General features: G+C 37.1%; 1 protein-coding gene across 3 annotated transcripts in view; it reads right to left on the minus strand.

Annotated features, from left to right (window-relative positions):
* TEC (tec protein tyrosine kinase) overlaps nt 1-25,112 on the minus strand; it is a 121,598-nt gene that overhangs the window by 3,812 nt on the left and 92,674 nt on the right. For all 3 annotated transcript variants that reach the window (XM_037829755.1, XM_037829756.1, XM_037829754.1), the window contains exons 9-16: nt 23,778-23,843; nt 21,974-22,028; nt 20,161-20,240; nt 18,491-18,624; nt 14,088-14,162; nt 13,150-13,321; nt 12,818-13,034; nt 2,227-2,291 (exon numbers count right to left, since the gene is read on the minus strand). In XM_037829755.1, the coding sequence (XP_037685683.1) occupies nt 2,227-2,291; nt 12,818-13,034; nt 13,150-13,321; nt 14,088-14,162; nt 18,491-18,624; nt 20,161-20,240; nt 21,974-22,028; nt 23,778-23,843 (864 nt within the window). The remainder of the gene's footprint in view (nt 1-2,226; nt 2,292-12,817; nt 13,035-13,149; nt 13,322-14,087; nt 14,163-18,490; nt 18,625-20,160; nt 20,241-21,973; nt 22,029-23,777; nt 23,844-25,112) is intronic.

The following is a 25,112-nucleotide window of genomic DNA, read 5'->3' on the forward strand; positions in this document are numbered from 1 at the left end:
TATCAGTTTTCTATGTGAACACATTTATGCCCTTCTGGAAGGACATAAACTGGTAACAGTGGTTACTCCAGGGGAGTATCTTTGATTAGGGCTTATGGATATAGGGACTCCAGTTCTTTCTGAAAAGTTTCCAGTATATTTTTACAAGAGGGATGTGCTTATGTATTATATGTGCACTTAAAGTTAATTTCTAAAAGTCACCAAGAGAAAACATTCCAGAAATTACACAAATATCCTTTGCTCTTTAGACATAGATGACAGCTCAGCACAAAAGCAAGCTGATGGCTGGCAGGCAGTGCCACCATGGGCTGAATCAAACTGTTAGTTATAGGAGTTTGATTTAATGTCGGAAAGGTGTTTTCGAGGGGTTGGTGCAAAAGCATAGATTGCCCAAAAGCCAAACATGAAAATGAACATATGAAAGTCAAGGACTGCCTGTCAGATACAGAATGTCTTTATATAAAGCAAAAGAAGAGCCCTGGGTAATTAAGTCCCGGGAGCCAGAAGTTCTGGTCTTATTTCTGCAGTAACAGTTTTCTAACCTCCCAGGCCTGGGTTTCCTTAGTAGTTAAACTTGGCCCTATATGACCCTATCCTTGCCTGCCTTTACAACTCATCCCATACCCTGCTTCTTGGGCTGACTATGGATGGGCCGGTCACCCTGGCTTTCTTCGTTCCTTGACAGGCCAAAGCTCTCCTAGACTTCATGCTTTTGCACTTGTTGATCCTTCTACCTGGAAGAACTTATCCCCAGATTTTCACCTGCTTGGCTACTTTCTGCCTTCTGGTCTCCTTCAAATTTCTCCATCTCAAAGAGGCATCCCTGACCAGCTACTTCTAAAGAAGCCACCATCAACCCTGCCCACACCCACACAGCAATCCCCTACTTCTACCCACTTCCGCCAAGCTATCGCTATCAGAGGAGTCAGCAAACTTTCTGTAAAGGGCCAGATAGTAAATGTTTTAGGCTTTGCAGGACATACAGTGTCTGTTACAAATACTCAGCTCTACCTTCATGGTGTGAAAGCAGCCACAATCAACACATAAACGAATGAATGAGGCTGTGTCCCAGTGGAACTTCATGGAGGTTTGCATCTCAGATAATTTTCATTTGTCATAAAATATTCTTCTTTTAATTTTTTTTCCAATCATTTAAAAATGTAAAAACTATACTTGGTTCACAGGCCATACAAAAAGAGATGGTGGGCCAGATTCAGCCCATAGGCCACATTTGCTGACTCCTGCTGTATCACATCACTATTTTTTTTGCCACTTTTAGCATGTAAAATTTTTTTTTCCTCAGGGAGTTCTTCCTGAGTGTAAGCTGTGTGTTGGCAGGGACTTGTATGTTTTGTTCTCTGCTATGGTCCAGCCTAAAATAGTGCCTGGCACATAGTAGGCACCTAATTATTTATGGACAGACGGATGGATGGATGGATGGATGGATGGATGGATGAGAGGACAGAGGGAGGGAGAGAAGGAAAGATAGGAGAAACTAAATACCTTTTAAAGGTCTTTCCCAACACTTTTTGTAATAACATTACAAAAATTAGGAGACTAAAAACACTGCAGATGAGGATAGGATAAGAACTTTACCCCTAAAGATATTTCTGTGAACACAAAAGATTCTAAAAATCTAATCCTTGTAAGGAAGTAGTGTATTTAAGGCTATACCACCACCTAGTGGAGAGAATTACTAACATCGCAAGATACACTTTGTTATTTTAAAGAGTCTATCTAGAAACAGTTAAGGTCTCCTTTCTGGCTTGGGTAATGCACTTCATCAGTGCAGATTATTCCCATGTTTATTAATTCTACAACATAATGGAAACATCACCTAAAAACTACATAATGAAGCATTAAGCCTTAATAATTTCTCAACACAGTTGTTTGAGAAAAGACCAAAGCTAACAGTAAAATGAACAAATTTAGCAAAAAATACTTTCAAATTATTGATAATTTAATTTATTTAAATACTTTATATCAAAAACACACTAAAAGCAGAAAAATCAATTCATTCCCCTATACAAAAATGATGGTCACTACCAATATTTTGTTAATGGAACAAAAGATGTGGTCTAAATCGCTCTTAAATAGGCACTGAAGGAAGATGAGGCAGTTTGCAAAGAAAAAGCCACACCTCCTGTACTTTCAAGTGAAAGGTTACAGTTGCATATCAGTTTTATCCCAAACTCATAGCAAATGTTCATATACACTTAACCATACCTGGCCATTCCAAAATCAGATACTTTCACAACTCCCACCTCATTCACTAGACAATTTCTGGCAGCCTGGAAGACAAGATTATAATGGTGTATTAGTTACAAAATCCCACAATAAAAACAGAAAAAACCTAAGTTCTGTTTATATTGAATTTAGGGTAATCCAGTTAACATTTGCAGAAGGTGGAAATGGCATCTTTATAAATTGTTTTTACCCCTACAGAACTGCCTCTGATGTACATTTGAAAGAACAGGTAAAAAGGTAGATCAGAAAATCTTACTTGCAATAAGGCATTATTACGTAATCTTTACTAATGGTCTTATCTAAACAAGGACTAACAGAAGAGTCAACCCACTTTTTATCCTCCCAACCTATTCTTATTATTCAATTTTCATATTGATAGTGACAACACCTCTCAAAATCCTTAATGCAGGTTCTCACTAGACAAACCTAACAGCACACAATCGTCAAGGTGATGGGTGACAAATCTTTTACCCAATGGCTTTGCTCAATGGTTGGACTTCTCAATCCCAAATACTCAAAAGAACAGCCTTGTGCAAGCATAGTTTGTTTTGTCATTTAAGATGTTTCCAGTATATTATAATGTGATATACCAAATTAGTCAAAGAAATAATGAATTATTTAATTGATAGTTTCTTGTTCATTCCTTAAAGTTACCAGGTTCGAGAAAATACTTTGGTAAAAAGACATGGCATTTCTCAAAAGAAAGGTATGATAACTTTTGTTTTATATTGTAACCCATGGGTTAAGATATATTTTATTCCTGACTGCTCGGAATTTTATTTTTGTATGTGGCAATTCTACTATGAGGTTCTTTCCTGCTGAATGCATTTTAAGAGTCTCTCCTAAAGTGAGAGCAGATGCCCTTTTCCTGGATTTGCCTCCATGATCCTAAGAAGATTTTCCCATAATGCCTTTACTTGAATCATCAACAGGATCCTTCACCCATATTATAAAAGACAGGAGCATCAGAGTCAGTCCTTCAGGGAAACAGACTAAATGTCTCCCTTAAATCTGCACATGCCAACACTGGGATTAAATGTATAAATTCTTAAAGGAAAGGAAAGTCCCCTAGAAAAAGATAACTTCTTTTAAAAAAATCTGAATAAAGCTGTTTCATAATTTAAAAAGGATCTTTGAGAGCCAAAATTGGCTCAGAAAGGTCTGGCCTCTAAAACATCTCTATATATAGCATAACAAATTATGGGTTCTGGTGACGATTTAGAATTTTATCAGAAGCAGTAGATGAACTGAGGGCCAGAAATAGTTCCCCTCACATCAGCTAGAGATCCCGCTACATATCCTTCAGCTCTTCCCTACACAAATGAGGCCTGAGTATGACACTCCCAATTCAGCCCCAGGAGCACTCAGAGAGAAATAACACAGAATACTCCAGAGTCATAATGATTCTGTGTGTTATTGAAAAGAAAAATAAATCATTATCACCAAAGCTATTTTCCTTATGTCCTTGTGTTTTGGGTTGAGTCTATTTTTACAGAAAATCTGAAAACCTACTTTGAATGAACTGAGTAGTCACTGATGATGTGCACACTGCCAACACTCTGCAAGCTTTAGCAATGGTGAAGTAAAACTGGCAAATTAATTGCTAGAAAATGGCAGTAGGAATTTTGGAACCCATGGAGTTACCAAAAAAAAAAAAAAAAAAAAAGTCTGACTCTGAATCCTAATTCTCCCACTAACTAGTGCAGAGTTCTAAAGAACTTGCTTAACCAGCCTGAGGGTCAATGTCTTCACCTGCAAATGGGGAGCAGCAAATGTACTCTAAAGGCAGCTAATAATAATAATGACTAAGATTTTTGAGTACCTAGGTGCACTCACTTCACAATGATATGTGCTGAATATACAATTTATGTTCATGAATAGCTTCACGACACATTAAAATACTGGCAGAACTTTGTCTAGTTTATGGATGGATGTGTAGAAAAGTAGGGGAGGGAAACAGACAGACAAAGGTACCCAGTGTTCTTTTTTACTTCAATTGCTCTTTTTCACTCTAATTATTATTCTTGTTATTTTTGTGTGTGTGCTAATGAAGGTGTCAGGGATTGATTTAGGTGATGAATGTACAACTATGTAATGGTACTGTAAACAATCGAAAGTACAATTTGTTTTGTATGACTGCGTGGTATGTGAATATATCTCAATAAAATGATGATTTAAAAAAAAAAAAAAATACTGGCAGAAACTATAGAAAACATTGAACATGTTCAAAATGGAAATTCTGAACCTACAGAGTATTTGTTCATTCATTTTTTAAATTCATTTTTATTGAAATATATTCACATACCATGCAGTCATACCAAGTGTACATTCAATTGTTCACATACCATTATATAATTGTGCGTTCATCACCAAAATTAATTTTTGAACATTTTCATTACCACACACACAAAAATAATAAGAATAAAAATTAAAGTGAAAAAGAACAATTAAAGTAGTAAAAAAGAACACTGGGTGTCTTTTTTTTTTTTTTTTTTGGCCCCCATTTTTCTACTCATTCATCCATACACTGGACAAAGGGAAGTGTGGTCCATATGGCTTTCCCAATCACATTGTCACCCCCTCACAAGCTACATTTTTATATAATTGTCTTCAAGGTTCATGGGTTCTGGGTTATAGTTTGATAGTTTCAGGTATTTACTGCTAGCTATTCCAATTCATTAGAACCTAAAAAGGGTTGTGTGTAAGAGTGCCCACCAGAGTGACCTCTCAGCTCCTTTTGGAATCTCTCTGCCATTGAAGCTTATTTCATTTCCTTTCACATCCCGCTTTTGGTCAAGAAGATGTTCTCCATTCCACAATGCCGACTACTGTGGCTTTATAATAAGCTTCAAAGTCAGGGATTGTAAGTCCTTCCACTTTGTTTTTCTTTTTTAGAGTGTTTTTAGCAATTTGAGGCATTTTCCCTCTCCAAATAAATTTGATAACTAGCTTTTCAAAGTCTGCAAAGCAAGTTGCTGGAATTTTGATTGGGATTGCATTGAATCTATAGATGAGTTTGGGTAGAATTGACATCTTAATGACATTTAGCCTTCCTATCCATGAACATGAAATATTTTTCCATCTTTTAAGGTCCCCTTCTATGTCTTTTAGTCGAGTTACGTAGTTTTCTTTGTATAGGTCTTTTACATCTTTGGTTAAGTTTATTCCTAGGCACTTGATTTTTTTAATTGCTGTTGAAAATGGTATCTTTTTCTTGAGTGTCTCTTCACTTTGTTCATTTCTAGCATGTAGAAACATTACTGACTTATGTGGATTAATTTTGTATCCCACTACTTTGCTAAATTTGTTTATTAGCTCCAGTTGCTGTATCGTCAATTTCTCAGGGTTTTCCAGATATGAGATCATATCATCTGCAAACAATGACAGTTTTACTTCTTCCTTTCCAATTTGGATGCCTTTTATTTCTTTGTCTTGCTGGACTGCTCTGGCTAGCACTTCTGGCACAATGTTGAATAATAGTAGTGACAGCGGGCATCCTTGTCTCGTTCCTGATCTTAGAGGGAAGGCTTTCAGTCTCTCACCATTGAGTACTATGCTGGCTGTGGGTTTTTCATATACGTTCTTTTATCATATTGAGGAAGTTTCCTTCAATTCCTACCTTTTGAAGTGTTTTTATCAAAAAGGGATGTTGGATTTTGTCGAATGCTTTTCCAGCATCTACTGAGATGATCATTCGATTTTTCTCTTTTGATTTGTTAATGTGCTGTAATACACTGATTGATTTTCTTATGTTGAACCATCCTTGCATGCCTGGAATGAACCCCACTTGGTCATAGCATATGATTTTTTAAATGTCTTTGGATTCAATTTGCAAGTATTTTGTTGAGACTTTTTGCATCTATATTCATTAGGGAGATTGGTCGGTAGTTTTCCTTTTTGTAGCATCTTTACCTGGTTTTGGTATTAGATTGATGTTAGCTTCACAAAATGTGTTAGGTAGTGTTCCATTTTCTTCAATGTTTTGAAAGAGTTTAAGTAAGATTGGTGTCAGTTCTTTCTGGAAAGTTTGGTAGAATTCCCCTGTGAAGCCATCTGGCCCTGGGCATTTATTTGTGGGAAGCTTTTGGATGACTGATTGGATCTCCTTGCTTGTGATTGGTTGGTTGAGGTCTTCTATTTCTTCTCTGGTCAGTCTAGGTTGTTCATATGTTTCCAGGAAATTGTCCATTTCCTCTACATTATCCCGTTTGTTGGCATACAGTTGTTCATAGTATCCTCTTATAATGTTTTTAATTTCTTCAGGATCCGCAGTAATGTCACCTTTCTCACTCATTATTTTGTTTATATGGGTCTTCTCTCTAGCTAGGAGCTTGTCAATCTTGTTGACCTTCTCAAAGAATCAACTGTTGGTGTTATTTATTCTATTTTTTTTTGTTCTCTATACATTTATTTCTGCTTTAATCTTTGTTATTTCTTTTCTTCTACTTGGTTTAGGATCAGTTTGCTGTTCATTTTCTAACTTCTTCTGTTGCTCCATGAGTTCTTTGATTTCAGCTCTTTCTTCCTTTTTGATATATGCGTTTAGGGCTATAAATTTCCCCATCAGTACTGCTTTTGCAGCATCCCATAGGTTTTGATATGTTGTGTTCTCATTTTCATTCATCGCTATATGTTTAGCAATTTCTCTTGCTATTTCTTCTTTAACCCACTGATTATTTAGGAGCGTGTTGTTTAACCTCCAGGTATTTGTGAATTTTCTAAGTCTCTGATGGTTATTGACTTCTAATTGTATTCCATTGTGGTCGGAGAATGTGCTTTGAATAATTTCAATCTTTTTAAATTTATTGAGGCTTGTTTTATGTCCCAGCATATGATCTATTCTGGAGAAAGTTCCATGAGTACTAGAGAAGAATGTATATCCTGGTGATTTGGGATGTAATGTTCTATATATGTCTGTTAAATCCAATTCATTTATCAGATTGTTTAGGTTTTCAATTTCCTTATTGGTCTTCTGTCTGGTTGATCTATCTCTAGGAGAGAGTGATGTGTTGAAGTCTCCCACAATTATTGTGGAAACATCAATTGCTTCCTTTAATTTTGCCAGTGTTTGTCTCATGTATATTGTGGCACCTTGATTGGGTGCATACACATTTATGATTGTTATTTTTTCTTTTTGAATTGCCCCTTTTATTTGTACATAGCAGCCTTCTTTGTCTCTCATAACATCCTTGCATTCAAAGTCTATTTTATCTGAGATTAATATTGCTACTCCTTTCTTTTGGCTGTAGCTTACATGAAATATTTTTTTCCATCCTTTCACTTTTAATTTCTTTGTGTCCCTGTGTCTAAGATAAGTCTCTTGAATGCAACATATTGATGGTTCATTTTTTTTATCCGTTTTGCCAATCTATATCTTTTAATTGGGGTGTTTAATCATTTACATTCAATGTTACTACTGTGAAGGCATTTGTTGAATCAGCCATCCTATTCTTTGGTTTATGTTTATCAGATATATTTTTTCCCTCTCTCTCTTAATGTCCTTAATGTACGCATACTGAATCTCTTTAGTACTGAACCTTTCTCCGTATCTCTCTCTCCTTTCTTTGTTTCTCTGTTTGTAGGGCTCCCTTTAGTATCTCAAGTAGGGCAGGTCTCCTGTTAGCAAATTCTCTTAGCATTTATTTGTCTGTGAAAAATTTAATCTCTCTCAAATTCGAAGGAGAGCTTTGCTGGGCAAAGAATTCTTGGTTGGCAATTTTCTCTCTCAGAATTTTAAATATGTCATGCCACTGTCTTCTCGCCTCCATGGTGGCTGCTGAGCAGTCACTACTTAGTCTTATATTGTTTCCTTTGTATGTGGTGAATTGCTTTTCTCCTGCTGCTTTCAGAACTTGCTCCTTCTCTTCAGTATTTGACAATCTCATCAGGATATGTCTCGGAGTGTGTTTATTTGGATTTATTCTATTTGGAGTTTGCTGGGCATTTATGATTTGTATATTTATGGTGTTTGGGAAGTTTTCCCCAACAATTTCTTTGAATACTCTTCCTAGACCTTTACCCTTCTCTTCCCCTTCTGGAACACCAATGAGTCTTATATTTGGATGTTTTATATTATCTATCACATCTCTGAGGTCCATTTTGATTTTTTGCCCCATTCTTTCTTTTGTTCTTTCATTTTCCATTCTGTTGTCCTCAAGTTCACTGATTCACTGTTCAGCTTCCTCTAGTCTTGTACTATACGTAGCCAGAATCTTTTTAATTTGGTCGACAGTTTGTTTTATTTCCATAAGATCATCTATTTTTTTATTTACTCTTGCAATTTCTTCTTTATGCTCTTCTAGAGTCTTCTTCATGTCCTTTATATCCTGTGCCATGCTCTCATTTGTCTTTAGTTCTTTGATTAATTGCTCCAAGTACTGTGTCTCCTCTGATCCTCTGATTTGGGTGTTTGGGTTTGGGTTATCCATATCGTCTGGTTTTTTTATATGCTCTAAAATTTTCTTTTGTTTTTGGCCTCTTGGTATTTGCTTAACTTGATAGGGTTCTTTTAGGATATGTAGACTGATTCAAACACTTATCTCCAATTTGTCAGATCTACAGCTTCGTGGAGTACACTTTCTCTAACTAACCAGAAGGTGGTGTCCACGAGCCACCTATTCCCCTTAAGCTAGTTTTCCCCAACTTTGTCTTTGTGGTGAGTGGGGGTGTGAGTCTTGTGGGTTCCAATTGGTGTCTCGAGTTTATGTGTGTAGTTGGTGTTTCCCACCCTGAATGTGGGGCATGTGAGCCGTTAGGGTGGGGGACGGCTTTAATAATCAAATCTCCCAGGTGCTCCTTGAGATTTAAAGCTGTTGCAATAGTCTAATCCTTCAGTTCAGTCTCGCCACAGTTTGTTTCTGCCACTGACCCACAAGTCCTTGGTATTGACGTATGGTCCCTGGGACTTGCAAGTGGGTCCCTATTCCAAGCTGTGCCCTCCTAGGTACCCTGCTGAGGGTGAGCACCATCCCCCAAGGGAAGTTTGGCTGCAGGTCTGTGTAGGGGTGTTCCCAGTCTGCTGAAAGGATGGCTGAATGGGGCGTGTTAATTTCCCCCTTTTCACACAGCTCTGCATTCCAGGCTCCGGGACAACTAGCTGTGGGTACACGAAAGGCTGTTGTCCACGTCCTATGTTGTGGTGTGTGCACGTGTTGTTGGAAACACTTCCCGTCACACTGGGTTGTGTTTAGGGCAGCTCTGGGCTGTGGCACTGGAGCCTCTGGGAAGATGGCTGTAAGGAAACGTCCCCCTTGTTTTGGGGAGTTGTGGCGTTTAGTGAATTTTCTCAGCCACTAGACTTATTGCTTTGCATCTCAGAGCTATCTTAGCTCTGCTCTTGCCTGGGCCCAAACTGCAAGTCTTCGAGGCTTTCTGTAATGGGTTTCTTAGAGTAATTGTTTTAGAAAAAGAGAAAAAGATTAAAAAAAAAAAGAAGAAGAAAGAAAGAAAAAGAAGGGCCCTCCTTGCAGATCTAATGGGCTATTGAAATGCTAAGAGACAAGGAGATTAGGGCCATTAAGGAACAATCAAGAAAGCAGAGAAACTGGCTCTTCAAACCAGGGACCTCACCCTCTGGATTTGCATATGAGCCTGACTCTGCCTGAGCCCTGCCCTTCTCCATTTTATGTTTACCAGAACTCCAAAAAGTCTCTGTTTTTATATTTGGGCTTTTTTTTTTGCTGTTTTTGCTAGCCCTATCTCCTCCCCACTGGGTTGACTGCTCCTGGATTCTCTGGTGTCTGATCTCAGTCTATGTATGTTTGGAGTTTCAATCAGCAGCCTGAGTTTTCAATCAGAGCCACAACTGCAGTTCTCCCTCCTCGTTCCCAGCACAGGCGGCCCCTCCTCCACGGGACTGAGCCTGGCAGGGAGGGGCATGGGTCCCCTGGCCATGAAAACTTACAGATTTCACTGATCTCAGCTGTTCTACGCATTAATGAGTGTTGTATGAAGTGTGCCCAAAGTCAAATTGCTCTGTGGTGTCCAGTCCATGCAGTTCCTGGCTTTCTATCTACTACCCTGGAGGAGTAACTAAAACCTACACCTCACCACTCTGCCATCTTGCCCCTGTTCATTCATTTTTATGTACATTCATTTTTATCCATGCACCCACCATTCATTGAACTAGTCAACAAATATTTATGCCAGGCACTGTGGTAGGTGATCAATAACAGCTCACTTGTGTTGAACATTTACAAGAAACCAGGCACGGTGCTAAGAGAATATGTGTTAATACTCAATTCCCAAAACAGTCTTAGCAAATAAATTATTATTCCTAATCAATGGAGTCCCACTCAAGCAAGCCATGTGGGGTCTTGCATGGCCTTGCTTTAATCTGCTTCCTACTGTTCAACAATGAATAAGAATAATTTGCATCTGTAAGACACTTTACAAGACAATTTACATAAATATACAAAGGGCTTTCACATTCATCAGCCCACAGTCTCTTCAGCATTATCCTTCTGATGGCTCGTGTCATGATTATTCCTATTTTATAGATTAAGAAAATATTTTATAGATTAAGAAACTTTTATAAATTTAGAAACTGAGGCACAATGGTAAAAGAAAGTCAGATCTGATGTAAAATTTGGAACCAAGGAGGTTGCTTAAGTCTCTAAAGGCCACTGTGGCAAAGATTGTTGACTGTCTGCTCCAACATCCATTTTCTCTTTATGCTGTAACAGAACCTGGATTTTTAGCTACACATTGCCAATCTCACTCTAGGCTAGGAGTGGCCATGTAACCAAGTTCTAACCAATGTGATGTAAGGGTAAGTGTTATGTGGGACTTCCAGAAGTTTCCATAAAGGGAGGGGACACATCCATCTTTCATTTCTGCCATCTACTGCAGGAACATGGATGTGATGGCTAAAGCCACATTGGATTGCAAAGGTAAGGCGCACATCCTAGGACTAGCAGGAGGGCGTGCATGCTCCACTTCATGGCATAACAGCTCTAGACTGACTACCTCCCCGTTCTCTTTTTTTCCAGTGTTAGAGGGAAATAATCTCCTACTTGGCTTAAACCATTGTTAATTTGACACCTGACACAAACCTACCATAGTGATGTCAATATCACAGGCATAAAAATATCAAAAATTGCTTTCACCACGATACGGTCTGTGTGGAGAGGAGTAGTCTACACACTCATGGAGACCTTTGTTTTTCATCAGCTTTAAAAGTACACAAAGAGGAAGGTGCTTAGTTCACAAGTTTCAAAATGACAAAGATGTGTTCTCTGTCATCACTAAACATGGTAATAACTAATGCTCTACATATTGTGTCTTCTGTTTTACAAAGCCTTTTGCCCCAGTCATGTAACTTGATCTTTAAACCAGTCTTGAGAGCAAAGCAATATTATAACTCACAATTTACAGATGTAGACAAAGGGTTTAAGAGAAATTAGGTAACTATTCCAAAGCACACCTAAGAAATCATATCTTCTATCTCCAAATCCTCAACTTTTTGTTATGCTCTAAATCTAGAGACAGCATAGCATAATAGTTATAGTGTTGACTCTAGAGCCAAGCTCGCCGGGTTCAAATCCTGACTCCACAATTTACTTGACCATTCGTAAGTTATTTTAGCCTCTTTTTATCTCGGCCTCATCTGTAAATTGGGATAATAATAGTATCTTCTTCCTAGGTATGTTATAATGATTAAATAAACTTATATTTGTATACTTAGAACAATGCCAGTTTAAAGTGATTCTTAAATAAAGAAATGCTTTGCTGCCACACCAGAAGAAATGGGTCCATACTTGATGACAAGAAAGTTAGACTTGAAACATGGAAAAAAGTCCCAGGTAGGAAACACATGCTTTTTGGTAGAGAAACACCTTCAAGGTTAAACAGGGATGGATGGTGCCATTGACATGAAGACAGACACATTTGGGAAAAACAGGTGGAAAAGAAAGACAGAAGGAGAGAGGAATAGAGAAGACAGGGAGAAAGACAGTGTGAGAAAAGAGTGAGAGTGAGGAAATACAAATAAGTATATACATCAAAATAATTTAGAACCAGTAAGAGATTTCCTTTTCTGAAACTTTCAGGAGTTAGTATTGACCTCCATGTTTTCTTAGTGATTTGAGAGACAAGATAAAATGAAGCAAACGATTTCTCTTACAGTTTCTGCTTACAGTGTGTGAGGCAGAAAAGAGCTTGGGATTTAGTCAGAAGGTCAGAGTAAACCCTAACTTCCCCATTTATCACCTCAGGCAAGTCACTTCACTTCTTGAAACTTTACACTTCTTATCTATAAAACAGTGATGGAATGATATCTGCTATGATTAGCTATCTCATGGGATTCTTGTGGAGATGAAACGATTAATGCCTGAGAACTTGCTTAGGCATACTATGCAGCCATTAGACTTACTAAAGATCTTCTGTTTAAATTTATGGGGCAAGTAAATGTAAAAGAAATGGTAAAAGGCTGTTGAAGAAAAAAATGGGTATTAATACATCATTGCTCATAAGTGTTTAAATTCATTTCCAACAACTTCAAAACCTCTGTTGACCCGGTGTTACAAAGGAATGCAGCCAATGCATGGGAATAGAAGAGATTTAAAATTACCAGATCTCTGTGGATGAAGCTGTTTCTCTCCAGGTATTCCATCCCTTCACACACGTCCTGACACATGCTCAGCAGTACATCTCTACTAAAATGACCTTGTCTCTGTCGGAGGAAATTCAGAAGGCAGCCCCTCTCCATGAACTCGGTAACGATATAAATTGGCGTCTGCTGGGTGCACACACCATAAAGCTGTACTAACTTTGGGTGTGTCAGTTTCCTGGAGCAGAAGACATGCATGCATATAGTTATTATAAGAAAATAAACGAGCATAGGTATTAGATGGTGAGGGGCCACTTTTAAAAAGGAGAACCAGAAAGAAGATAGTAACTTACATCATCACTTTAGCTTCTTCTATAAAGTCCTCCTCACACATTGCACCTTCCCTAATAGCTTTGATTGCCACTTTGTACTGGGCTCGCCATTTGCCAAGCCTCACAACTCCAAAGAGCCCACTCCCCAATTCCCTCATAAAGGTCAGCTCTGAAGGATTAATCTCCCATTTTTCTGTAAGATAGATGGGAAAAATGATAAAATTTTATAAGGAGTACATAGCATATATCAGTGAGAAAAAAAGAGCTATAACCAAGATCAACTTCAGAGTTACCAGATAATGCAATTATCAGGACAGCACAGAAAAAACTTGCAACCTGCTTCTAAACTGCAAAGGGTGGCTTCCATCCTCTGGGGAGAATGGACCCCTCTTAAACTGATGCAATACAACCAAAGTGAAGTGAAGAAGGCAGGAAGATGCTGCAAAATAGGTCAATAATAATATAGCTTGGAAAGTAAAGGCACTTTTTAAAAAAAAAAAAAAACAAATACTTTATCCTTTACCACACTTCCTCTCAGGTTTTTTTTTTTTTTTCTTTTTCAATTCTACCAAGTTAGAAAGAACTCAGCTTTTTGTTTCAAAGACTTTTGCCCAAAGCAACGAAGTCAATTAAGTTGGATGTCTTCTCTATTACCTCCATTGTTATATTCCTGTAAGTAACTAACAAAAACAATGAGGACCAGGAATGACTTTATCTTAGATATAACATGATAATACTTATTTTTCATGGACAGAAAGTTTTCTACTGAATTATGACTAATGGTGAAAATAAGACACCTGGGTTTACTAAAGCTCTAAGTATAATCATCTGAAAAGCCCATACTATAAAGTTATAAACACAGTTCTACTATATGTTGGATTCTAAACTTCTAAATTTGTCTTTAACAATGGATTCTTCTGAAGGAAAATTAGACTATGCTACTATAAAATAAGGGTTACCATAGCTGAATCCTGCAGTGCTTGGTGCAGTCTTCCCTTTTACACTAACTGGGTATCTTAGCCTTGTGACGAGACCTAGAAGTGAAAGAGAATATAGCAAACACATTCTCAATAGTTAAGTGCTAAACTAGAAACGTGCTTATAAGTTCATTCATTTATTCATTTACTGATTATCCTCTGTATGTACACACAGCACTGTGAGATATACTAGCAATGAACAAAAAGAGAAGAAGGGAGGTGGGGAGGCAGGAAGAGAGGAAGGCAAGAAGGAAGATGATGCTCCTACTTTCTGAGATGACAGTCTCACATTTTTATGGAACATAAAAAGTTAAAACATATCCATGCTTTCATTCATTCACAAAACATTTTCTTTTAAATACTACAGTGTTTATCAGGCACCATGCTAACTCAAGACTGTTCTCAAATAGGACATTAAAATGTTGCTAACAGTTATCAGTTACTACTTCATGTTCTTTTCCAATATGAGATCTGAACTATGAAAGTGAATCATACTAGTCTGATAAAAATTAAAGCAATTCACTTGATGTAACTTAATATTAGAGACCTTAGCATAAAAATTGGGCTCTTCAATATCAACAACTGGAAGTATAAACTACTGGATATAAGTGAAATTAAATCCCTTTAAGTTACAGCACTGTATAAGATGAAACGGCAGGTGCTTCCATAATACTCTGTATTTGCTCTATTAGAGAATAACTTGGAGTAACTTAAAATTGTTCTTACATCTCTGTCTCCCCAACAAGGGGTGGGGGGAAAGGGGGAATTTGGGCGAGTCAGGATCAGTGATTACAATAGACTGAATCATGTTCCCAGAAAAGACATGTTCTTTTTTTTTTTTAATTTTGTAAACTTTATATTGTATTAACAAATATATAAATCAAAATTTCCCATTTTAACCATATTCAAGTGCACAACTCAGTATTATTAATTACATTCACAGTATTGTGCTACCATCACCCATATCCATTACCCCTACTTTTTCATTGCCTCAAACAGAAACTCCTCACCCATTAAGCCATTAACTCTTTCTTCCTGCCTCTGGTAACCTATAAACTGTCTATGAAGTCTGTTTCCTCTAGGTGTTTCCCATAAGTGAGATCATACAGTATTTGTCTTTTTGTGTATGGATTATTTCACAAAACATGATGTCTTCAGGGTTCATCCATGTTGTAGCATACATCAGAATTTCTTTTCTTTTTGCAGCTGAATAATATTCCATTGAATGTATTTGCCACATGTGTTTATCCATTCATCTGCTGATGGAAATTGGGTTGCTTTCACCTCTTGGCCATTGTGAATAATGCTACAATGAACACTGGTGTACAAGTATCCGCGTGAGTCCCTATTTTCAATTCTTTGGGATATATACCAAGAAGTAGTATTGCTGGGTCATATGGTAATTCTATTTTCAGTTTTCTGAGGAACTGCCAAACTGATTTCCACAGTGACTGCACCAGTCTGCAGTCCCACCACTTATTTCTCTGCATTCTCACCAGCTTTTATTATTCTCTGTTTTAATAAGAGTCATCCTAGAGGGTATGAAGTAGTATATCTTTGTGCTTTTGATGTGCATTTCCCTGAACACCAATGATGCTGAGCATCTTTTCACGTACTTGTTGGCCATGTGCATACCTTCTCTAGAGAAACGTCAATTCAAATCTTTTGCCCATTTTTAAATTGGGTTATTTGTTGTTTTGTTGTTGAGTTTAATAGTTCTTTATCTATTCTGAATATTAAACCCTTATCCAATAAATGGTTTGCAATCATTTTCTCCCATTCTGTGAGCTGTCTTTTCACTTTCTTAATATTGTGCTTTTCTGATGTTCAAAAGTTTTTTGATGAAGATTCATTTTATCTAATTTTTCTTTTGTTGTTCATGCTTCTGGTGTCATATCTAAGAAATCATGACCAGATCCAAGGTTATGAAGGTTCCTCCCTATGTTTTCTTCTAGGAGAGGCCTCATCACCTTTAACACAGAGGTTTGTAGTCACTACCCATTTGGTCTTCCCACTAAGCCCTTCCTTTTCCAATCCCTTTTATACACAGGCAGCCAGTGTAATCATCCAAATTAGAGCACAACTGATCAATGTATCTCTTCATTTCCTGAGTTAGATTCTTTAGGATTCTCCATCTCCTTGAGCGGGAGGCTGGCGTGGGAGGTCGGAATGACCCATGTTCTTAATCTTAATCCACATTCCTGGGGATGTGAAACCACAGTAAATAGTATCTTTGAATATGTTAAGGCAAGTGCAGTAGTTTGAAGCTGTCATATACCCCTGAAAAGGCCACGTTCTTTTAATCCATTCCTATGGGTGCAGACCTATTGTGGGTGGGACCTTTTGCTTAGGTTATTTCAATTGAAATGTGACTCAGCCTATTCAAGGTGGGTCTTAATCCTTTTACTTGAGTCCTCTAGGAGAGCAGAAAAAATAGAAAAAACCCAGAGAGCTTAGAGAAAAAGCCCCTGGAGCAGCTGGAAGAAGAAGCCACTGAAGCCAGAAGCTGAAAGCAATGAAACCCAGGAGCAAGGACCAGCAGGTGCCAGTGATGTGCCTTCCAATGTGACAGAGGTGTCATCCTGTTGATGCCTTAATTTGGACATTTTCATGGCCTTAGAATTATAAATTTGTAAGCTAATACATTCCTATTGTAAAAGCCAATCCATTTCTAGTATATTGCATTCTGGCAGCTTGGAAGGAAAGAACATTGCCATGTGCGCAGAAGCAGAGATACGAGCCAAGGAACCCCAAGGATTGCCAGAAGCCAACCCCAGAATGCTACAGACTCTGTGATAAAGCAAGCCTTGCAGACAACTTGATCTTGCAATTCTAGTCTCAGAACCATGAGCCAATAAATTATTGTTGTTTAGCCAAAACCAGTGGTATTTGTCATAGGAGCCTAGCAAACTAAGACAATGACTATCCAGCCCACAGAAGTCTCCCCCAGAGCCTAGCACAGTTCCTGGTACGGAGAAGGCACCTAATGAATATTTGTTAAATTAATAAAGATAGTGGCAAAAAATGAAACTTGAGTACACAGAAGAAAAAACTAGGGGACTGTCAACACCCAAAAAGAAAATAACAGAATAAAAGACATGAAAAAGTTCCTTGGAGATAAATTAATATGAGATTAATTCCTCAAATGTTAAAAAAAGAGTTACCACATGATCCAGCAACTCCACTCCCAAGATAAATGAAACCATACATCCACATAAAAACTTGTACATGAATGTTCACAGCAGCATTATTCATAACAACCCAAATGTCAATCAACAGATGAATGGTTAAGCAAAATGGATAAACAAAATCCATATAAGGGAGTATTATTCGGTAATAAAAAGGAACTAAGTGTTGATACATGCTACAACATGGATAACCCTCAAAAATATTTTGCTAAGTCAAAAAAAAAAAAAAAAACAGTCACAAAAGAACACATAATGTAAGATTCCATTTATATGGAATGTTCAAAATAGGAAAATCTATAGAGACCAAAAGTAGGTTAGTGGTTGCCTATGGCTGGGCTGATGGGCCATCACCCCTAAAGGGTACAAGATTTCTTTTGGGGATGGTGACAATGTTCTTAAATTTCATTGTGGTGATGGTAGCACATTTTTGTAAATATACTAAAAACCACTGAATTGTACACTTTAAATGGATGAACTTCATGGCATGTAAATTATATTTCAATAAAGCTATTAAAAATTCATATGTGATTATATTCCTATCATTAGCTAAGAAAAGCTAATAGAGTCCCAAAAGCAACAGGCTTTGCAAAGGTGCCTTTGATAAAATTTCAAGCTAATTTTCCATAAATTGGATAAGGCACTTGGCTGTTCCCTGGTCAGTTACATTTTTGAGGTCAACAACCGGAAATATTTCTGTATCATCTTGTAGAACCTCAATAGGCAGAAATGTCTTTTCTATTTTTATTTTTCATGCTTGTTTTCCCACTCTAGTGGTAAGTAAAGCAGTTATTCAAGAAGATGGAAAACTTGTCTGGGAAATGATTACTTGGGTCTTTGGAATTCGCTATCATAGGCTTAACTCTTGGGTTGTCTGGCAGCCACTCTGACTACCATGACATAGAAAATATCCTGGATGTTAGCTGAGTTTCAACAATATAAGCTCAGAAACGTGACCATTTTATCATATGCCATTAGAATAACTCATTATTCTATGATCAATACAGAACTTTTCTGAGATTTGATATTATTTCTGACTTTTCTTTGCATATATCACTTCCTTAATATGGAATAATTTTAAGCCAATCACATTCAATAGTTAATGACAAAATAAAACTGCCCCAGGAAAAATTCATCACAATGTCTAATCATTTTAATCACTACCGCCATATGTGAAATAGGTTATAACAGCTCACTTACCTGCTGCATTGTGCTTATGATATTCAATAATCTCGGGAATTGAACCAAAAGCATGTTTTTCTGCTAGGTAATACTTCTTTGGAGATGTTGTCGTTTCCTTTATATGATAATGCCTGAAACCTGATGAACCTTCTCTGTAACGAAAATCAAAATGTGTCAGAACCAAATGAGAACAAGGTAACTTCACTCATTAAGATGTTTTTTTACAGGGTAAACACAAGCTCCCTACTCTACATATGGCCCCTTCTATTCCTTGCACAGATTTTATTTTTCCCCATGTTCTTCTTAATTTAACAGGTGGAAGTTTCTAAAGTGGCCACTGATAACATACTTGATCCGTTGCATGAGACTGGGAAAGGGAATATTTACCAATTCTGTTTAACAGCAGTTGGAAATCTTAAAATAGTTAACAGCTACTGCTTTTTGTTCCTGCAGTTGTTGTCAACGTGGAAATGTCTAGAGCCCTTATACCTCTAAAAGTGAATAAATTAAACTTACAAATATACAAATTACATTTTAGATCTTTGTAGAACACAGATCTTCTCCAGTCATCTCTTGCTGAAAATAAAAATTCTTTCCAGGCAAATCCCTATGCTCTTCAGATAAAGCTCGAACTCCTTAGCATGGACATGACCTGGCCTCTACTTTAACTTCTGCTTCTCTCTTTACCTTGCCCCTCCCATTCTATACTGCAGCTACAATATACTTCTCTCAGTTCCTAAAACTCACGATAGCCTCTCTCACATCTGGGCCCTTGCACAGATAGTTTCCTTGGTAAGAAACATTCTTCCCCCTCCCTCCAACTTTTGCCTACTCCACCCATCAGGTCTCAGCTTGGATGTCACTTAGGAAACCTTCTGTGACCAACCTAGATGTCTCCTATGCCCTCCCTCATTGTCCCCTGGAGTGGTTAATTTTACAGGTCAGCCTGGCTAGGTTAACGGTGTCTGGTTGCCTGGCCTGGTTTTTGAAGTGGGGATATTTCATAGATGGGATTAGCATCTACAGTCAGTTGGTTTTAAGTAAAGGATATTAGGCCAATAAAGTGGGTGGGCCTCATCCAATAAGAATGAGAAGTGAGAGTTTCAAAGATCAGAAGGAATTCTGCCTGTCCACTCCTTCCTGAGTTTCCAGCCTAAGGAATTTAGACCCAAGACTTCAACATCACTTTTACTATAATTTGCAGGCTCTGGCTTGACCTACAGAACATAGGCTCACCAGCCCCCACAACTGTGCGAGCCAATTCATTATAATAAACTTCTACAGACAGATGGAGACAGAGCTATGGATCTAGATACCCATCTCTGGAGAACCCTGACTGACACACCCCCCACATAGGACTTAATTTATATCGTGTCATAACTGCCTGTTTGCTTGTCTGTAGCCCTCACTAATCTACTGGAAGACACTCTGTTCATTGTGGTATCCTTAGTGCTTAGCATAGTGAGCAATCATTAGTTTTTGAATATTACTAAAGTTTCTACAGTCATATTTGGAAAACTAGGGGAAAAAAACATGAATGTAAATGTAGACAATAGTACAGACTTTAGAATCAAGTTCAGATTTTCTTTCTTAATGCTAAAATGCAGTATAATTTTTGAAAATTAGGAATCCATATAGGAAGTTCATACAGAAACACTAAATTGAAAAAATGGAGCAGGATTACTTACCCTCCAAACTTTGTATAAAGGGAGACTGTGTACATGCCAGGTTGACTGGAGTCCCTTACCATAAAACCACCTTCTTTATCCTAAAATCCAGATAAGAAAATGTTTTTACTCCAGTAACAAATATCAACACCACGGAGAAGAATCAAGAGCCTAGTCTTACAATTTTTATGACTACTCTCCTTTGCACAGAAAATTGGCTTTGGAGCAATGCAACTTATTAATAAGACTCCTTGGTTTCTCCCATTTGCATAACTTTCTACCAGTCTTCCTACTACTGGGCCATAAAATCAGTTAAAGAAAACACACTCACAATTTCACACAATCACAAATTCTCCCACATGCGAGTGTGAGCTATTTCAACAAGATAATTTCTAAGGGCACTTCCAGAATGAACAGGCAGTTTTACAATTCCCCTAGGTCTTGGACATTCATTTTATATATTCTCCCTATTTGCTATAAGTTTTGAATCTGACTTAATATCGTTTTCTATCCACATTTTCTCTATAAATAACTCAGTGCTCTTCATTAGAATGTATTTTAAAATCCTTAATTCCCCTGGAAGTAGATGCTGAATATCACTCCTTACAAAAAGAGATATGGAGGTACAAATAAGCAGAGAAAATCAGAAGGCAGAAATAATGTTGAATGAGTAAAGCATAAATCCCCATCAGGTTCCATGCCAAAAGGCTAGAAATAGAAGCCATAAATCTCCAGTAGTTCTCTGCCAAAACCAATACAATCAATCTCTAACATTTAAATTGCTTTAAGATGAAAAGTATATGTAATAGCTGAAAAATAAACAAATTTTATTCTTATTCATAGGAAAGATAATGGAATTAAACAAGGCCCCACAAATAAATCTGATAAGAACAATAAGGGACAATAATTATAATAGTTAATCAGCAAAAGGCGGTAAGCACTACTGGTATATCCACTTTACTTCACAGACAAGGAAATGGGGCACAGAAAGGTTAGATAACTTGTCCCAGGTCACACACAGTTAGTAAGTAGCAGAGGCAGGATTTGGACCCAGGCCATGTGACCACCCACTTCCGTCTAGCTGCCTCTCATTGTGGGCTCCACCAGGAGGCAGGTGAGAATCCTGTGGGGAGTGGATGTGATTACCTGTAATTTGAGTCAAGGAAAGCCAACCTGCTATTTCTTTCTTAACATAAACTACAGATAGAAGACCGCAACAAAATTTTGGTTGGTGACAATAAGCAGGAGGTAAAATGAGAAAGAATGAGTTTAAAATACGGGGAACTATTACTAAATAGAACAAAGAGGTCAAAAATGCAGAGAATTTTACAGATCATCTTCTAATCCAACCTCCTTATCTTCCAGATGTGAAAACTAGACTAGTAAAATCACAGCTAGAATCAGTCTCCTTATTCAGTCCAGTATTGTTTCCGTTATGCTACATTTTATCTTTTCATTTTATTTCTTAAAGTGTAAAGAATTTCAGCACATTTATTTCTAAAGGCAAGAGAATAATTTATTAAAACTACATTTATAAAAATATATAATATTAATGTAAATTGTCTAAAAACAAATATCTTAAGCAAAAAAAGAAAAACCTAAGTACTAAAATCAAGTCCTCAGTAAGAAAGAAAACAGTAAAGAAAAAAAGTCACCCATTATATAGCTCATGCCTATATTAATTTTTAAATAATTTTTAAAAAATCAACAACCTGTAGTGATACCATAGTCTATTTTAGACTTTAGAAACAGAGGTATGTGAAACTACTCACTAGGGATTCATGAAAATTAATTTATACTGAAGCCAAATCCATGAACAAGTACCAACACTTACTTCATTTCTGAGGAGTTGCTCTGCCTTGCTTCTGTTCATATTTCTGCAATACCATCTGAATAGAAAAAGATACATTTAAGGTCTTAGGTTTTTAAAAATTAGTAGGAGGGCAGCAGAAGAGAGAAATTCCTTGTCTGCCCCAGTTGACAAGAGAGTTTCCCTTTCTCATCTAAGTAGGCAGGGCACACTACCATGTGAGAGCCCTGATCTAGGGACAGAATGCTGTGGGGACTCACACTCCAGGGACCATGCTCAGTAAGCTCAGTTAGTCATGCAGAAGAGAAGGAAAGGTCCTCAAAAGAGAGAAAATGTCCAAAGTAAGACATCGCCAAAAACTCATGGCAATGAATCATAAACTTCATCCTCCAAAATCCTTATCTGAAAATGAGTCATAAGGGAAGTTCTCATATTCAGATAAGGATTATCTGATTTCCAAGTCCTTCCTTCCAAACTATCACTTAGTTCTTAGTCATATCATCTTAAAACCAGGTCCAAGTTTTCCTCTGTTAGCATTTTCCCTCATTCTAAGGATTTCGTTATATTTTGTTAAAAGTTATGTAAGAGGAGAAAAATATTTGTATTTAAAAATCATTTACACCCTCACCTACTTCTAAAACAACACTGAGTGCTGTGACTTTTTGAACTTATGGATCCTCTTCTAGATTCGAAAGTATACTCTGTTATGGCAAGTAGACATGGACAGAAAAAGCCATGTTTTGTTCTGTTTTTTAAGGAATTAAGTGAAGCGTAAATATACCACCTAAGAATGACCACAAAAAAGTATCTGGTATATTTGAGCCTTGCATTAAAACCTGGTCACGCACTGCTGGTGGACGTATAAAGAGGACACACTTTCTGGGAAGCAATCTGGCAGCATGCATCAGGAGACTAAGTTCATGCATAGCCTTTAGTACAGTACTTAGATTTTAGAAATCTAGTTTAAGAAAATAAGCAGCAAGAGGTTGCCTGAATCGTTTTTATATAAGCAAAGATACCTAAAACAATCTAATGCCACCCAAATAAGGAAATGATTAAACACATTTTGGACCTTCATATGCATATGCCCAGTTGTATTCCCTCAAGGCCTAGTATAGTGCCTGATACATGCTAAGATCTCAGTAAACATTTGACTGAATGAAATTTAATGCAAATATGCAAATGTTTTCTAAGAGTATTTAGTGGAATAAGGAAACAGACTCATGATATATTGTTAAGTGAAAAAAGCAGGATATAAAACACTACACACATTTTTAACACATTTTTAAAAAATAAATTCGTAAAAAGATGGAAAGGAAATACACTAATGTTGACAGTGGTCATCTCTGGTTGAATTATGGATATTTTTCTCATTTATATAAATTAATATTTTATTTTAAGGGTTTTTAAAAAACAATCTCATATTGCTATTAAAATGGTATTATATATTGCTATTATATTCAGAAAAAAAACATTTCTAAAGGTCACTCTGAGAAACTGCATTCCTATTTCTTGAATGAACAAATGATCTCTATTTCAAAATCAGCTAAGCTGTAAATGTTAGATTCTTCCCTAAAGCCACCGTATAAATCCATTCAATAGTATCTTCTTGGTAACTGCATTCATACAGAGTACCTTCAGGTAAAGTGTATTACAGAGACTAATTCTCACAAAGTCTTTTACCAAATAGGCAGCTGAGTTACAGATACGTCAGCACCACCTTCCGAAGACAATGAATAATATCTATTAATCTTCAAAGTGCCTATGTAATTAAGAAAATAAAAACATATTTTGGTTTTCCACATTTAAAAAATAAACGTTTACTTACTCATATTGATCTAGGTTGTTTGATTTTTTTCCTGTTACATAATTACTCGGGATATATCCTTCACTCCTAAAAATAAGAAAAATACTTTAGATAAACTCTGAAGTTACTTTACTCAGAGGTTCTTTAAATAAAGAAATATTATTGCCTTTCTGGAATACCCAAAGCATAGTCTTACCTAAGGTTTATAAAAAAGACTAGCAGGCTCCCAATAATTCTATATACATACAGCATTTGACAGTTTACAAATTTCATCTACATTTGATCTTCACAAAAATTTTCAGGCAGGCAGGCACTACTGTACCCATTTTCTGGTGGGTAAACCAAGGCTTAGAAAGATTAAGGGACTTTCTCAAGGTCCCAAAGCTATCGAGCAACAGAAGCAGGACTTGAGCTCTGGACCTGTGACTCTTCCCAATATTCCATAAGGCTTCCCCGTTCTTGGGATGTTTTAAAGAACCACTATTTTGTAAAAATTAAATTTCTGCTAAAAACACCCAATACTCCAATATGTCAAGAGTCACTGCAGAACAGACTAGAATTAGAGTTCACAAAGGGCAGTTCCTAACTCCTATATCAGCGTCATCTGTGAGAGCTTGTTAAAAAGGCAAATTCTTGGGTTGTCCCCCAAGAGATGTGAATTGTGAAGGCCCACAATGGGGCCAAGGAATCTGCAATTTTACCCCAAGTGACTCTTCTGCACACTAAAGTTTAAGAACCACTCTTAGGTTGGTAGGAGCCAAGATTTTCAGCACAAAAGAAGAGATACATGCATAAACTGGAAGGAGAGGGTAAAAATCTTGTCATCTTAAATCTGAATTTGAACTATTACTATGAATTTGTCATATGTGTGTCTATGTCTGTGTGTGTATACACAGAGATAAATAGATTGGATGTATATACACATAAATACATACGCAGACACTATATATAATAAAATATATGCATATACGTAACTCTGTTGCACTGAGGAAGGCCTAGAAGCAATGAGGATCCAGTAGCAATTAGAATCCTAGCACCCCAACTGTTGTCTCTAAAAATCATTTTTGGGTAAAAGGAGCTAGACTTCCTTGGAGAACAGCAGATTCTAAGTTTAGCCAGGCAAAATACAAGATGAACCTGAGACATTTTATTGAGCCATAAAGCAGGGAAGCTAAGAAAGATTAATGGGTTCCTGAACCTACAATTTTCAAGCAAAAAGAATAATAACTACAATGGATTGAATCAAAGCAAATATATAAACATCCATAACAACACTAAAAAAAATTACTGGATAACCATTGTTAACACTAGAGGAGGCTCAGTTGCCAAGTAGTTATTCTAAAAACTGGTGAAAGG

Source organism: Choloepus didactylus, chromosome 3, assembly GCF_015220235.1.
Source record: "Choloepus didactylus isolate mChoDid1 chromosome 3, mChoDid1.pri, whole genome shotgun sequence".
In the NCBI taxonomy this organism is placed as follows: Eukaryota; Metazoa; Chordata; class Mammalia; order Pilosa; family Megalonychidae; genus Choloepus; species Choloepus didactylus.